General features: G+C 32.5%; 1 protein-coding gene and 2 long non-coding RNA genes across 3 annotated transcripts; 2 read left to right on the top strand and 1 right to left on the bottom strand.

Moving 5' to 3' along the window:
• Positions 1-5,221: 5,221 nt before the first annotated feature.
• Positions 5,222-7,263, bottom strand: LOC149561344 (putative xyloglucan endotransglucosylase/hydrolase protein 5). The gene is made up of 4 exons (XM_089825093.1): positions 7,065-7,263; positions 6,858-6,958; positions 5,998-6,191; positions 5,222-5,669 (listed from the first exon to the last, which is right to left on the bottom strand). The coding sequence occupies exons 1-4, from the start codon at positions 7,261-7,263 to the stop codon at positions 5,276-5,278; spliced, it is 888 nt and encodes a 295-aa protein (XP_089681219.1). The 3' UTR covers positions 5,222-5,275.
• Positions 5,573-6,409, top strand: LOC149561345 (uncharacterized). Its single transcript, XR_016363804.1, has 2 exons — positions 5,573-5,697; positions 5,797-6,409. It is a non-coding gene; the product is annotated as an uncharacterized LOC149561345 (long non-coding RNA).
• On the top strand, positions 6,575-7,491 carry LOC149561343 (uncharacterized). The gene is made up of 2 exons (XR_016363805.1): positions 6,575-6,929; positions 7,057-7,491. It is a non-coding gene; the product is annotated as an uncharacterized LOC149561343 (long non-coding RNA).
• Positions 7,492-16,786: the final 9,295 nt, after the last annotated feature.

The following is a 16,786-nucleotide window of genomic DNA, read 5'->3' as shown; positions in this document are numbered from 1 at the left end:
ATTTGTATGATTATAACTCACTTTGAAATTTCACATCACTGTTTAGTTCATATTTTGAATCACTGATACACTCTCCACTGTCATCTCTATTCTAGATTCACTTAGCAACCCTCAAGCAATTAATTTTCTCCCTTTAACAACACTTAAGCCATTTTCTTAGATTCATTTATCAATATCAACAGCATCTGTGTAAGAAATCTCTTTTACCTTCACATTCACTCTCACACTTGTGCATCTTTGATCAACCTTCTTCTATATACGCCTCTCACATACATTGGCACATGCACTAGCACTGGCACTCATTCATTCAACTCTATAACTCTTTATATAGGAAATTCTAGCTTTACCATTTTCTACGATCACCATAGATCTTTGGGTTTATGATTAGGTTCAACATGATTCATTGTATTTTTCCCTCTTCTTGATCTTCCTCTAGAAACTTCTTTGGAATCCTTCTATTAGATCTTTACCTAATCCTTACCCTAAATTTAATGATCCAACTCATCAATCCTATCTTAAACACAATTGTCATCTCCCAAGAAATCAACTAAGTCAGCTAGGAATCACGATTTCCTCAAATTCATTCTTAAAAGTGTTACTCGACAATAACTAAGTTCTGACACTTGGTCATCACTTAACACTCAGTCATTGTAAAACTTTTGGCTCAGGATCAACTAGCTTTCTTGGTCGATACTAATTCTCAGTCAATACTAGATTTTCTTGAAACTTATTGTGTCTCAGTTGACACTAGTATCACTTGACATTCCTTAACCATTTACTCTATTGCTTGGCTTAGCTTAACTTTCTTGATATAAACAATCACTTTGTCTCATCAAAGTCTAACTAATCAAATCTCCATTGTAGCTTCTTTTTCATAACTCAACCTTTCCTCTTGGTGAAATTACATTATGAGAAATTTCTCAAATCCTCTTCATCAATCAAATAGATATGACATTAGATTAGGTAGCAATACATCTTATCAATAGATTTGACATCAATGCCAAAACAACAATTGTTCCAATAGCAAGTTTCCAACAAAAAAGATGATTATTTGACATGAATATCAAAGGGGGAGTTTGTTGACTTTGGCATATTTTTTATTGAGTCAAAAAGGATTATGTAATATGATTGATGATATTTCAAACATTTTTCATTGAATGTTTGTTGATGTTTCATATTAGATTATGGCTATTTGTGCAAATATAGATGATTATATGCTTTTATCGAATTTGATATTCATAATGGTTAATTCAAACTAATCTTTATATGGTCAATATGATGTCATAGTTTCTTTAGTAAATATACTATCATGATTTTTTCAACTACTACAAGAGGCTCAAGAACTCCCTTCCACAAACGTGAATTGTTTACACAAAAATTTTAAAATGGAATTTTTTATTTTATTTTTATATTTAATCTTTCTTGGAATAATAATAATTAAATATATATAATAACTAATACAATGGTCAAAATAGTTTTACTTAAAAGAGGTGTTATTTTAGTGACCAATGATTTTGATGGTTTCAAAATTTGTAATCAAATGGAATCCATTTTAAAGGACATACATGGTGATGACTATAAAAAGAAGTTGATAATTAATGAAATTTTTGGAGAAATAATATTGTGAGAATGAGAGTATGAAATAAATATGCAAAAGGATTAATATTAGAAGATTGAATTTATGAATTTGTCAAACACACAATGGCTTGAGAGGCTTGAGTTGATCAATTTTGAGAAAGTCAACATATGTGCACTTTGAAGAAAACTGAAGGCATAGAGATCATATTTGTTGGTATATCTAACCATTGTTGTGACCTATTAGCGTCAACCAATTAGTCATTTACAAGGAAGAGTCAAGCGATCATTATTGTCACCAAGCTACTCTATATAAGCTGAGTCATGTACATAAGTAAGGATGTACCCAACTCTATGAGTAAGTTTTTGGTCATAGAGTATTCTTGTATGTGAACCAAGCTCATTGGTGACCGAGAAAGTCATTAGGGACCAAGAAAGTTTTTGAGAACACAAAGTGTTGAATTACTTAGTGTGTACTGAGCACAATGAAGGCCAAGAAAAAAAAATGTCAAGTATTAGGAAATAGTAAAGGCTGAGCTATGCGTAGTTTACATGAAAGTCAAGAATGTAACATAGTTTTAGGAAAAATGATTATCAGGTCGACTTCGAAGGGATATTCAACTTTTGAAGAGGTTTTTATAGAACATTTAATACTTTTAGAGGTTGTTACAGAACATGCACATGTTGTGGATAAAAAATCCCTATGTTGTGTGTTTGATGATCAGGATGAAGAGGAAAAACATGGAATCATCTAGAAAACTCTTCATGAAACTTTATATAGTGATGATCTTAACCTAGATCGAATCCTAGTAGAGAAGGAGATGAAAATAGTTTATGTGCGAACATGAAGCTATATATAAAAAAAGATTGAGATCAAATTAGAAGTCATTAGAGGGTTTTGTTATCATCTAACAAATTGAGTGAACTAGTCATTGCAGTGAAGTGAAAAGGAAAGACAAGCATATCATATTAGAGGAGAGGATCAATTAGCAAGGAGAATACCTAAATTCAGCTTACAAAGAAAAGTAAGAGTCAGGTATTGAATTAGTTTTAACATACTTAAATCAGGGTAAATCTCTTAATAGAGTGGTCTTAGCATACCTTTGCAAATATCATAACAAAGTCCTTACATTATTGTAAGTTTTATATCCTCTAACAAAGTGAGACCTAGTAGTCTCTTAAGCCTTTAACAGGGAAGACCCCTCATAGGGTAGATCATGTTTTATGGTCAAACATTGTAATCTTAACTGGTTAACTTTGTTACTGCAATAGTCAAGGCTTTGGGTGTCATCCCCACCCTAGTTTTGCCTTCACCTTGGAGGGTTTATGGGTAACAAATATTGTGTTACATATTTTTCTTTAATGCATGTGATTGATCAAATTTATATGTTACAACAGATTTACATTACTAGTTTTACAAGCACAAGTTATTGATAGATGTGGATGCATCTGTGAAAAGTTTAAAGTGTTTAAGATTTTGACTCAGCCCCCCTCCCATCTCAGTATCTAGTTTATCCTATTTATTCTTGCAACAATCAACAATATTACGTTGAAGGAAATTTATGCATACATAGAAAGGAAGAAATGAATAAGAGGTTTGGTAATTTGAGTTTCTTATTTTTGATAGTAACAGAAAGACAGTATTTTCTAATTGTGTTTTTTTTGCAAATCATTTCTTTAACTTTTGTAATGTCATAGCCACTTACTTTTAGAAATTAATGAAGTATAAATCGGATTCATTAAAATGTTTTAAGTTACTGGATTATTCAATTTTTGATAAAAAAAAAAATTGTAATTATTTTAACTTATGGACTATGTTTGTTGACTTCAGAAGTGATATTTGAAATGAGGAATAAAGTTTTAATTTATAATAATTAATAAGATTTCAAAATATGTTTTTGTTTTGAGAAGATAGGTGTTTATTCTTATGTTGTAGAGATTGAGATAATAGTATGGTTAATACTATATGTACATATCAAAAATATCTTGATCATATTTTATGCTGACTAAAAAAGTGTTTGTGGAACAATGAAAGCTTGGTATTCTTATAAATAACATTTGGTATTCACTAATTGATCATACTTTAATATTAAAGAAAATAATGACAGAGGTTTTTGACAAGATCGATCATTAATCAGATTTGAATACTTGTGTACATTTGGTTTGTTGATGTTTATGTTGCTAACTTCTCTATAGGAACTTTTGTCACTATAAGAACTTCAATGGCAACCTATGTAAAAAGGTTATGAAGTCATTGATTTCACAATGAAGATGCATGTTTGATCATTCATATCATGAGCATGTTTTTGAAAGGGTTGTGTATGCATACTTAAATATCTTATTTATGTTGTATGTTTAAGCCTTGGCATGGTTGTCATGATTAATATGTATTGTTAAGGATATGAAATAATTTTTTCTTTGATGAGAAAATATTGTGAAGGTGAGAGTTTTTGTAACACATATAAGACCTATGTAATTAAGGGGGGTGCATGGAAACATAATAACCTTTTCAATCAAATCAATTATTATTCATGTATTTGGCTGGAAGTGGGTGCTTCAATTAAAAATTATATGTGAGGCAAAGGCTATGTGAGGCCTAAAGTAAAGCTTACAAGTGACAAAGTAAATACTATGTGAGGGAGTATGGCTATATGAGGTCTAATGTATGCTTTGCGAGGAACATTTTCTAAGTGAGGCATAGTAAAAGGATTTGAGAAAGTGTTTTTTAACCTTGAGGGGGTTTCCACTATAAAAAAAGGGTCCATGACTTGATTGTATATTTATCTTATTGTTCATTTTATATTGTATCAAAATCACACATAATAATGATGTTGGAGTAATCATTGCATATGCATCATTGGTTCAAAGTTAAAAGATAAATAGTTTTATAGTTTCTTAATATCCTAACTATTGAAAAGAGAAGCCACTAAAGATAAGCCACTATAGGGATATTTCAGTAGAGATAACTCAAAGAAACCACAATCTTCATAAAAGCCATCCAAGATATCTGTTGGCTTGATAGTATTGTCTTCAACATTCATCCATGATTGTATATTAAATCTAATCAAGGGAGTCGAGTTCAGACAAAGGAACCTTGTGATCTAATGAACTACCTTAGGTATTTTTAAATCTTCCAATCTTTATGCACTAGCGACCATCATTATTTGAGGTGACATCAATTTCAATAATAAGCCACATTTTTAAATGAACATTCTATATGCTATAAAATAATTTCACATGTCAAGTAATTTCAATAAAATTTAAAATTGATCTCACACAATGTAAGTTCACTTTAAAATTAAAAAAAAACTTTTTGACAATTCAAAATTTAAATATATTTCTTAAATTATAAATTATTTTATTTTATTTTTAAACCAAAAGGGTGGCCAAGCAACCTATTTTAAGCCACAACCTAATCCAATTCTCTCCTGTAATTCCCATTTATTATTATACAATCATACTTCCTATTATAAACAATTTGTCATGTGTATGTGTGCATTTACCGTTATTAATCTACACTTTCGTTATATATTCGTTACAAACTAATCACGTTTCATTCAAATAACTATATTCATATAGACAAAAAGACAAAAAAAAATTACTGACAAGGCCCATAAATTAACAAGAATATTAAAATTTCACACAATTATATTCCAAAGATTATCATATTAGATGCAGGGGATGAATCAATTTCAACAATTTAGGGGTTTATGGCGCATTCAATGGGAATGCTCGAAAACCTCCCAGACTTATCTTTACAGTAGTCGTAAAACATATAATTTTTCTGAACCCATTTGATCTTATTGAGTTGATCTTGATTGAGGCACTCAAATTCTGGTTGCTCCCACCAACGCCCAACACAGGGGGAAGGTGAAGGTGAAGATGATTCTACGCACCCGTCCACTTCAAAAGCTTGAAAAGATGCAATGAAAGGAGCTTTGCTCCAATCTATTTTCGCTTTCCCGCCATTTGTGGCCCAGTCTTCCCCATTCCAAATGGTGGAGATGATTTTCGTCGGTCGATTCTGAGGATATGGGAAACCCACAGATTCATTGTTTCTGAAAGCCCTAATGGGAATTGCATCCACACCAAATCTGTTCAAAAATTATAGAGTGATATCAGGTACAATTATGCATACATTTGCAGTCATAGCTCAATTAAAGAGATATTTGATTCATTATATGCGGAGAATTGAACATAATGGGGAAATTTTTTATGCAGATAAATTGGGAAAGAATTGGAAAAGCATATATTTTTTATTAGATAATCTTTATAAATCAGAAGAGGGTTTCGAGAGGATAAATCATGGTCATCCCATCCACCGTTTGGTAGAGATCTGGCTGGTTGCACAGAAGACCTAAAACTTTTGAAACATCAAATAATATGGGAAAAATGAATGCAAACGTTAGATTAATTGCATACATGATCTGCTTCTGGTTCCACAGAATTGAGTAGTTATGAAAATCTGTTGATGGGTCAAACCAGAGTCGAATTCTTTGCTCCCTGTTTCCGACTCCATTTACGAAAATGTTGGTCTGCAAATGATAACCCTTCCCAGGCAGGTTTCCCAAAAATTCGAAGTCGATTTCATCATGAGATGTCGAGTCTGATGACATCTGATGCAAGATACAAATACAAACATTAATTACTTCAATTGGTACTTTGGTCCTAATTAAACCAGTTGAATTGCTAAATCTTAGCAGGTCATTATATTCATGTTTTCTGATAATATGGATATCTCTAAACAGGTTTTTGAAAAACTGATTTCTTAAAAGATATCCATTGCTGTATGCCTATGAGCAGAAGAAAATTGATGGTTTTTTAATTTTACTTATATTTCAATGTTTTTAAAAATCGATATTTCGAATCATACTTCATATTTAGAAACAATTCAACACAGTTTGGTGTAGGAAAAACATAAAAACACCATTCTTATCACAAGAAAAATAGTAATAAAGAAGAAAAATTATAAGGTTGGAGTAGATTAATTTTTGGAATATGATTGATATGTTAAGCCAGTGCTATAAATGAAGGAAAAATTTACATCAGCTAGGGTCAACATTTTTCTTAGAAAATGAAAAATTTACAAAAGGATTTTTGAAGTCAACAGCTGGGCAATTTTTATCACTCGAAAAACTGATGAATATTTGTATAGAGGACTTTCTAGTCTTCAGGTAAGCTGTCCATAGTTGTTTTTGATCTCTTTTCTATGTAGAGATAATCTCTATAAATTGATATGGAATATTACTAAAGCTTTCAGGTTATGAGACTTGGTTACATACATAATATGCAATTACTGTTCCTGCAGAATTTCCAGCTATCAGCTTAATTTTCATGTTAAAGCTTCCAAACAGGTATTTATATTTTGAGGTAAAACCAGATCCTGAAACAACCATTGAAAGACAATGTTAGTTTTGTTTTAAAATTTCATTAACATTGTCCAATACAGTATACAATCTTCTTGATTGGTACAATGATAAGTGGAATACCTGAAGCTTTGTCCAAAGAGAGCTCGACTGTCTCTCCAGTATTTAGCAATTTAACATGATCATTTCCCCATGAGATAGCAAAGGTGTCATTGAAGGATGAGGATTCTCCTTGTGAAGAAAAGCGTAGAATGAGCATCAGAAGTGAAGAGGCATACCATCCTCCTCTTTTTAAAACTAAAAGCTTCTGACAAGTCTTCATTTGCAGATACTGAAATGAAAATATTTTTTTTGTTGCCTTACCTTATAAGACATAAAGGGAACAGATTCTGACAGAGAACCCTTCTCTCAATGGCTTATGTTTCTATATTCTGTTCAATATGCCATACTATTGATGAAAGTTGTACAAATAGTAAATAGGGTGAAGATAAAATGAACTATCAATGCAGGTGACATTTAAGGTTGCAGCTGTAATAACACTACTTTTCAATGCTGGAATCCATTCCACTTATGATTGTCAAATATTCTGAATAGATAACAGTTTTCTCTAATTTTTTAAAAGATTGAACTTACTATCATTTGGATGTTTACAATATAGACTTTTTCCTTAATAGTGAACAATTCTTGTTTCCTTATACTAATTTTTATAATTACCAGAACCAGGGTAACTAACTATTTATTTGGTAGCTAGCGTAGAAGTCTCTGAACCATACTGGTACAATGAATGAGTTTGGTGTTGACTTAATAGCTATGAACAACTGTGAGAACTGAATTTCGTATAGCTGTTTAAATAATCCAAGCTTCGTAAAGCTGGGGCCCATGAGTTAACCAAGACAGCATTTTCATGCTCCTCTGTCGGGCAATCAAATGATTTTTCTTTTTTGACTTAATACAATTCAACAGTTCTTAAGCTGAGGTGGACATTTGCCATTGGTTTAGAAGAATGGTTGGTCATCTAAGGAATCATAAAATTAAGAAAGGTATTTGTTCTTTTCATTCACAGGCATGAGGCAATTGTTTCCAAGTTTTATTCGATTACAACAGCGTACAACTGGCCCATATTTGATATAAAAGTTATATGTAAGGCTCTCTGTCATACATTTAAAGAGTATTGGAAGTCTTGGAAAGTATGAACCTACTTTTATCGTGGAATCCATGATTTGATGAGATATACTGACTCTAAATTAGGTAGAGGGCTTAGTAGTTCCATAGGTTTATGGTTAAATGGAATATTACAAAATTCTTTCAATATTCTTAAAAAACATTAATTAAATATTTGTAAACATTCCAGGATCCGAAAGAGACCTTACTGGATTTTGTATAAAATTCATATGTTATATTATTTTACAGATTTCTGTTGTCCTGGAGATATCAAATAGCAGATTTATGATTTTTCTGTTGGAGGGAGCAATGCTAGTCTATAAAGCAGACATCCAATCAGCACACTACTTTCATACCTTTAGTGATGTGCTGGATTAAAAGGAAAGATATGCACTGAAGCAGTTTGTGGCTGAGAACATTAACATAGAAGAACAGAACAAAGAGATTAAAAACAACTCATTGCCCTGATGCTCCTAATTGAGAAGCCATTGCTGAGATGTCTCCAATTTAACCTCCGGTCAATACTGATGATGCTAAATGTATTAACAATGTTATCGGTTCTTGAGATTGATCCCTGTTATCAAATCTGCTACCTATTTCTTTTTATATTCTAGAGGTTGATACATCTTTGTATATAAGGTATATGTATTTTTTTCAAATCCTGACTGTGATTAGGAGTGACTAGGACTGCTGATAACTTCTAATCAGCTTTTGATACTTCATCAATTAGTCTTCGAATTTGAGCTTTAAAATGATGCTGTAGTAATATTTCCAATATCTAATATACAAAAATATATTTGTGAACATTTATTAAAGATTATGGTAGATATAAGATTAATTATTTAAATCTAGTTTTCTTCTAGGAACCTTGTTTCCTGTGCAACAAAATGAAATTTAATTAGATAATTCTAATTTCTTTTAAGATTTATAGAGAAAGCCTCTTTAACATTATTTAAAAGGTTCGTAAATCCGTCTCCCAGTGCCTTAGCTAATTTGACTAGTCTCTTAGACATGGTTTAAGCATTACTAATTTTTCTATTGAGTGGAACTAGTTGGTTCAACAAAATGACAAACATCTTAGCATCGTTAGCAAGTTTGAGTGGCAAACATCTCTTTTAGAAAACATCATCCAAGAATTCTAGGAAATGAAGAATCTAAATTGACTTCAAAGAGAAATCTTGACAATAGTTTAAGCTTCAATTCAATTTTATTCACTTAGGAAATGTAGAATCTAAATTGACTTCAAAGAGAAATTCTGACAATAGTTTAAGCTTCAATTCAATTTTATTCACTCACATAAACAAATTCTATACATTCAGAAGCTCATCCTATACGACCTCTTCTATCTATTTGTTCGCTTTTTATCCTCTCTCTTCCTGTCTCTCTCTGCATCCAGTTTTCTAAAAGATAAAAGGTGGCATCTAATCTAATTCTATCAATTTAATTCTATAAGATTTCCACAGTACATATCAATGAATATATTCTTTCTGAGATTGACTGTATACATTTTTTCAACACCAACCTTTCATATAAATAGATCCCACAAAGCATATAAGCATCTAATTTTTCTCCCTCTTTCTTTCCAACCCCTCTCGCATTCTCAATACTAAATGAACATCTAAATTTCTATCTTACTGCCTATTTTTTCTCACTCCAGTTCTCTTGAAACAATAAATCGAACTTAATTCTTAGCATTTAATCTTTTTCTCATTTCCTCCAAACTAATGGACAGTACAAATCCCAACCTAATCCAAATTCTACACATTAAGTCACTCATTATTATCCACTTTCAAACTGCGTGATTTCTTCCTCAATCATATTTCTATCCAACACGTCTTCTAATTTTCAAACTTTGGTTATTACTCTTCTGGACTCATTCCTTTCTCACAATGTGAGAACCAATACTTAACAAAGAAAATGTTTTGAAAAGTTATATTTCGTTTATGCTTTTCAAACTCAAATGTTTATTTCTCACATGTCACATTGGATGACAGATCTGTCTACAGCACTTTTAAAAACAACTGAAGGTCGATATGAAACTGGAAAGACAAGTCAAGAATCAAAGCATGGTATGAAATCGATTCCAACATTGCACAACAATAAATGAATCTACCCAACTCAACACCACTGTCAGTACGTTGCACAATAAAGGAAAAATCAACACAACCAACTTCCAATAAGTACCTAATGATATCATAGTCAAGCTCAATCAAATTGCCACTAATGTCGGCATACATACGGTTGATAATTGTCATTTGAACTTTGCCTAGTGGGAAGTTGGTATTGGTGGGTGCACACCATTTGAGGGAGGATTGAAAATTAACTGTGGTAGAGTTTGTGGGCCGCCATAAGAAATATCATCAACTGTCACATTCTCTTGCAGGCTTCCTCTGTTCGAGCAACCTTGGCTTTATTTTTTCCTTGAAAGTTACATAATTGCTTCATTTTGGCCCTACAACATGAAGCCGTACTCTTCTCCATACTCATCAATTTTGTGCTCCAGCCACTTCTAATGAAGAAAATAGAGCTCTGTTAATGAAATAAAAAATATATTACAATATTATATAATTTTTAGATTTGATTTTATTAAGTTTTTATCATCAATGCTTCCATTTACATTCTGTGATGTATTATCAGAATACAAATTAGTTGCAAATCAATATTAGTAAATTTCACATTCTTCATCTAAGGATACTAAATTGTATTATTATAGTAGATTATGAAATGTGATCTAAAACATTAATAAAAAGATGTTAATACAATCAAATTTGATAGCTTTAATTGTATTACAAAGTTTCCCTAAAATTAATTTCATTCAATCCTGCATTAGAAATCATGCTTAGAGCACTCCATAAGGTTGTTTGGCTTAACCTCTCAGTTGCACATTTTTTTGAGAGGTAAGAGGAACAATGTTTTATCTGTTATATACTATTATCTGCTAAAAAGAAATCTCAAATCCTGATATGGAACACTTGATTTTATTGGTAGTTTGGTTTTATTTATTTTTAAACTGTCAAAGATTACAATCTTTCTATGTAACTTATAAACGCCAACAAGTACACTTGTCCAGAAAAACTAAAAAATAAATTAACCCACCAAGACATTGAAACTCAAATGCTTTATGCTAACATGTCACACCAGATGGCAAATCTGTCAATAGCACTTATGAAACAACTCAAGGTCGATAAATAAGCAACTAATAATGTCAAGTCCAGGTCAATCGAATTTTCGCTAATTTTGCCAACATAGGAAGTGGGCTATAGTTGGTAAATTCATGCTTGAAAGTATATTCTTATATGCTTCTCTCAATGACTCCTAGTCAAATATCTCTTTGTTCAGTGTTTCCTATTAGTATTAGTGTCAGCTTTTGTTAGTTCTACAAAGCATGCCACACAAGTTGCTCTATAAATATGGTTTTTCTGCTTTCATTTTGTCCATTATAGCATGTCTTCCCTGTTAGTATCTCCACAACTACTAATCACATTTGTATATGTGACACTACTATTTTGGGCTACAGTCAGTTGTTCCGTCCTCATTGTTGTGGTTGCCATCTTCATTTTATTTTATTTGGTCATGTAATCTGGCTCTTTAATCTTTTATATTTCTTATACCTATAAGATTGATCTAATATTAAAAAAAAATATAATGTTTTAGTTTAGGTTTTCTCTAGTGAGATTTGAATTAAATCATAATTATTACAAGTACATCTCTAAATGGTTGTTCAATTCAATTATAATGATGAGGATAGTAGTCAAAGTTTTCTTGATTTTATCTTTAAACTTGTATACTTTGAACTTGAGAAATGAATAAATGTAAACAAAATTTGAAGTAATAATAAATAATATAATATTTAAAATCTTTAAGTTTATTTGTATGATCAAAATAATGAAATCGGTCTTTCAGATTGAGAAAGGTCAAGTTATTGTTGGAATACCATAGTCTAAGACTTTATGTAGAAGAGAGAGTTATCATTCATGTGATGTCAATAGAGATTGAGTTCTAGTAGGATATTATAGATGGGAAGTTCACAAGACAACAAATCTTTGCTTGGACAAAAAGTGAGTCTTCTTGGACTCTTAAAAAGGAGAAGTTCACATGGCAATGGATACATGTTTGGTTATATTTAGTTATATAGATGTTTATTGATGAAGGGTACTCCTTGATATCACAAACAGATAGAATACAATATATAAATAAATAACAAAGTGCAATAACCAAACAATTACAAAAGCATAGACGCTTTTGATTTTCTTCAATTAAAAGACATTACAATATTAAAAAATATAACACACTGCAACCATGTGGATATTTTTATTACAATAATATGCAAGCCAGAGCAACCATATGCACCATTACGGAAACAACTTCCTACACTAATCCCTTAAGGAAAGTATTGAGCAAATTCTATTTAAATCTTTACAATTTCATATTCGATATTATGTAAACAACAATATTGCAGTCAATCATGAATACAAAAAATAGATAGAGAAAGAAAACACAAACACAAAGATATGCTGGTGGGGAAAAACCTTTCGGTAAAACAACCCCACCCCTCCAAAACTTGAACAATGTATTATCTTCAACACAAAGGTTACAACACACTTGCAATGCAAGTTCTTTCAGGACACAAAAGACTTATTTAGTAGCAACCACAATACACTTTTCACTCCCTCCTATCTGCAACCCTAAAGTTTCTTATATCATGCGCTTTCTATTTTAGGGCAACTTCCAAAAAAGAACCATATTAGGGTTTTACCATTCTCCAGAAAAGTAGGAACCCCGTGCTCTAGATGGAGACTCAAGTGTACAGTACTCAATGATCAATCGCCACATGTCCTCACATCTTCAACCATCATCATATCTTCCAAAGATAGCTCTTATGTGTCATAGGAATCCATCACAACCATTTCAGTCATGATCTCCTTACACACTATTCAAGATGCCAACACATGCAAGTGGAGTGACACATCAACATGCTAACTAGACATGCACACTCACACTTAATTACATTATTTGCAAAAAATACATTTACAAAACAAATAATAAGAATATGAATTATCCAAGGTTGAGACACCTTATTCCTAACAATAACCCTATTTGTCCTTTTTATATTGATTTTTTTAATCACCCTAGAAGCCCTTTCTAATTCTAAATTTGAATTTGACATTGGCCATCCTTAAATTAATTTTCCTTGCATTTGAATATGTTGATTTTTTTTTAAAATTAGTAAACGGCCAAGGCCATGATGATATATTTATTATTGAAAAATTAATTACAATAGTGTTCCTCCATTCAAACGGGCACTGGTAGGAAAGAACAGGGAAAGAAAACCTCCAGTCTTGCCTGGGACAATAGTCCAATATTATTGCAGATTAAAAGGGGCATACCCCAGTCAGAATTTCTATAAGTACATCCCAAAATTAAGCTGTTAATATTTAAATTAAATACAAAATCAAACCATCATCTTCTCTTGGTGAGATCTCTATCATAAGATCAAGGTGACCCATACGAGCAAACTTGTCTAATTATCTTGCAATCAAAGGTTAAAAGCAAAACCAAAACATCATATATAAAGAAAGATTCTATCCTAAATAGATAATGGTGTTAACCATCATACATGGTTTTAAACAAATTACTAGGAATCATCTTGCCTATTAAATCAGATGCAAGAGGGTAAACGAATACATAAATAAAACCCCGATAATGAAATAACTAATACATTAATACAAGTCACAAAGCCAAGATCAAACCTACTTAACATACGAGTCTAACTAGTCAATAAAAGCTCAAACTTTAATCTACCAAACCAGAGACCATGAGCCAATGCTGAATACATAGATTTAGAGGACACCCATGACATCAACATACTCAGAAGTCATGAAATCATAGACCCAAATCATTACTCGAGTTCCAACAGATTATTAGTAGAATTACATTATTAACAATTACCTTTTGCCATTAATGAGTAAGACACATACACAAAAAATTGAGATTGTGACCAAGCCTCTAGGTTGACAGCAAAAACTACTCAGAGGATCATCCAGATCCTATTAATCACAAGCAATAGAAATCCATATAGCTAACCAAATGACTTACTAATGAGAAATTGCATATTCCTACTAGATTAGCTAATTTAAAGAAATCTCAGAGTCTGATACAAAAAAATCTCATAGAAATACTATCAAAAATCAAAAACACAAAATACACTTTCAATTCATGCTCTAAGAATTTAAAATGGAACTTGATACTACGAGAAATAAGGTCAAACTGAACCACCCAATAATACTAATATAGTTTATATTGATAATAAAACTGTTTACAATACCATTATGTACAATTATCCACCATCGACAACATCCAAGTTCCAGATATATTACAAAATGCTTTAAACTCGCTAGAAATCTAATATTATGATATGATAGCTAGTAACAAAATTTAACAATACTACTATGGGATGACCCAAGAGACCCAACCTAATTAACTATCTCCATCCTGAGCCCTATTTGGGGAAAACCATAATGATCTTAGAGATGTCATTAGGGCTTTCCATATGAAAATTGGGGGGGAATTTGTAGGCAAATTTTGCTTTGCTGGTCTTTTCCGCATTGGGGGTGCAGAAAATAAGGGCATCCAGATTGTCAAAGGTTACTCCAGGATGGATGTAAGCATGAAAAGCATTGAGATATTCAATGAGCCAATCCCTATTTTCCTCTACTACCACAATACCCCTCCAATATAGAAGAAACCACATACTTACCACCATCTTAGGCCATTCTTTGTAAAAGGCTAAGTTCTCCTAGATGATCAAGGATGGATGTCAAAACACAACCTCCAATTTTGGGTCCCCTGGTGGTAGAGCCATATACCTCTCTAGAAGTGGAATTTGGAACTTATTGTCTATACTCCTAACTACTTGCTTAATCCTCTTCCTCCAGGTTGGGTGGAAAATTTCACAGCAAAGATGGATTATATCCATGTGCTCCACCTTAGCTCGGACCAGACAACTGATAAATGACCCAATAATGTCACTATTTGTCCTCTAAGTAAATTTGTAGTCAAATACTCCGCTGATTTCCCTACTCATCGCTAGCCTAGTCATATCATCTATAGAGTTTAGAAGCCTATTCCAGCATTCTAGTTTCACTTTACCATGAAAGGCCATCATGTGGGACTCCTTAGTGTGGAAAACATGCATGTTGGATTCCATAGTAGATAAACCAAAATAGAATGCTCCCTGAAAATGATAGAAGTGGACCCAACTTCAAAGCCAGCCAAATACCAACAGAAAAACCTTTGAACCAAAAAATCTAGAAGCTCTCTCTATCATGACCTAGAGTCATGATGACGTATCTAGCTTACTTCATGGGGAAGACATGAAAGGCACGATCCATTCTAAGTCATAATCATATAATCACTGAGACTAACACTAGCGAATGAAACTCATCACCTATGGGGAATCATTAGAGGGAGAGGTAAAAACTAGGGAGGGGTCATGGGTGTGGTCGCATCATCCAATAATTAAATAAACATAAAGTTAAAATACCATAAAGTGAATCCAAGCCAATGATTATATATATGAAGAGGATAAATAAGTCATTATGAAACATTGACAATCTGAAAATTAATGCCATTTGCTCCTAAGTTGGCTAATCGATCTGCTTTTTGATTTCCTTCCCGGAATATATGATCTATCCTCCAATCCTTTAGCCAGTCAATTAGATTGAGGACCTCACTGAGCTTTGAATTAAGGAGCCAATTGGGGGTGGTGCACTTTCTAATCGCATTAAGGATGATTTGCGAGTCACCCTCTATAACTACCTTCCCCAAACCTAACTTTCGAAAAAGAAGAAGGCCATTTTCTAAAGCCTCTAATTCAGCCAAATTATTGGTGGTGGGTTGAATTGATGTTTCTTTTTTAGCTATCCAATTGCCTGTGTCATTATTGATGATGCAACCTATTCCTGCCCTACTTGGGTTACCCTTGGTAGCACCATCAAAATTAAGTTTGAACCATCTAGGCGGGGGGGAGGGAGTCCATTTACATTTTTCTCTCACTTCCTCACTTTTCTTTAGATAAACTAGAGGTAGATTGATCAAGTTTGACCAATTCTTCTTCATAATATCATCCCAAAAGGAGAAAGATCCTTCTTCCTTCATCGAGTTTTTGAGGTGAGAATTAATAACTTCAACAATGCTCACCTCAATTTTTAGGACTAATTCTACCGACTTCATTTTGGAGTCGCTAAAAATGTGCTTGTTCCTCTCTTTCCAAATCTCCCAAGCCACAATTGACAAACAAATGTTCTAGAGTTTACTATATACCCCTTTAACTATATTTGTGGGCCATCCTTTGAGTAAATCACCAAAGGAGTTTGGCAAGGGGGTGGACCACTCTAATCTAGATCGAAGCCACTCTCAACAAGAAAGTGAAAAGGGGCATTTATATAATAAATGATCCAAATCCTCCCTAGCGTGTTTGCACAGCACACATCTAGAAAGACCTTGAAAACCAAACTTATGAAGCCTTTCCACCATCAAAATTCATTTTGAGAGGCTAGCCATAGGAAGAAACCTACCTTAGGAAGGCAAGCAACATTCCAACATAGCTTGAGAGGGATATCTATTCTATCCCAATATTGAGAGTGTAAAAGAGCATTAAACTGTTCCTTACATTATATTTCCCA

Source organism: Cupressus sempervirens, chromosome 4 (genome assembly GCF_028749045.1).
Source record: "Cupressus sempervirens isolate cs-2001-9-10 chromosome 4, ASM2874904v1, whole genome shotgun sequence".
NCBI classification, from domain to species: Eukaryota; Viridiplantae; Streptophyta; class Pinopsida; order Cupressales; family Cupressaceae; genus Cupressus; species Cupressus sempervirens.
Note: the sequence above shows the minus strand (reverse complement) of the source record. Positions and strands in the feature narration are given on the sequence as shown.

Excerpts from the sequence above, each read along its gene's own strand:
- LOC149561344 (XM_089825093.1), bottom strand. The coding sequence starts at position 7,263 with ATGAAGACTTGTCAGAAGCTTTTAGTTTTAAAAAGAGGAGGATGGTAT. Across the intron at positions 6,192-6,857 it reads GAACAGTAATTGCATATTAT|ATGTCATCAGACTCGACATC; the intron begins GTATGTAACCAA and ends ATCTTGCATCAG. Across the intron at positions 5,670-5,997 it reads TGGAACCAGAAGCAGATCAT|ATTTGGTGTGGATGCAATTC; the intron begins GTATGCAATTAA and ends ATTTTTGAACAG.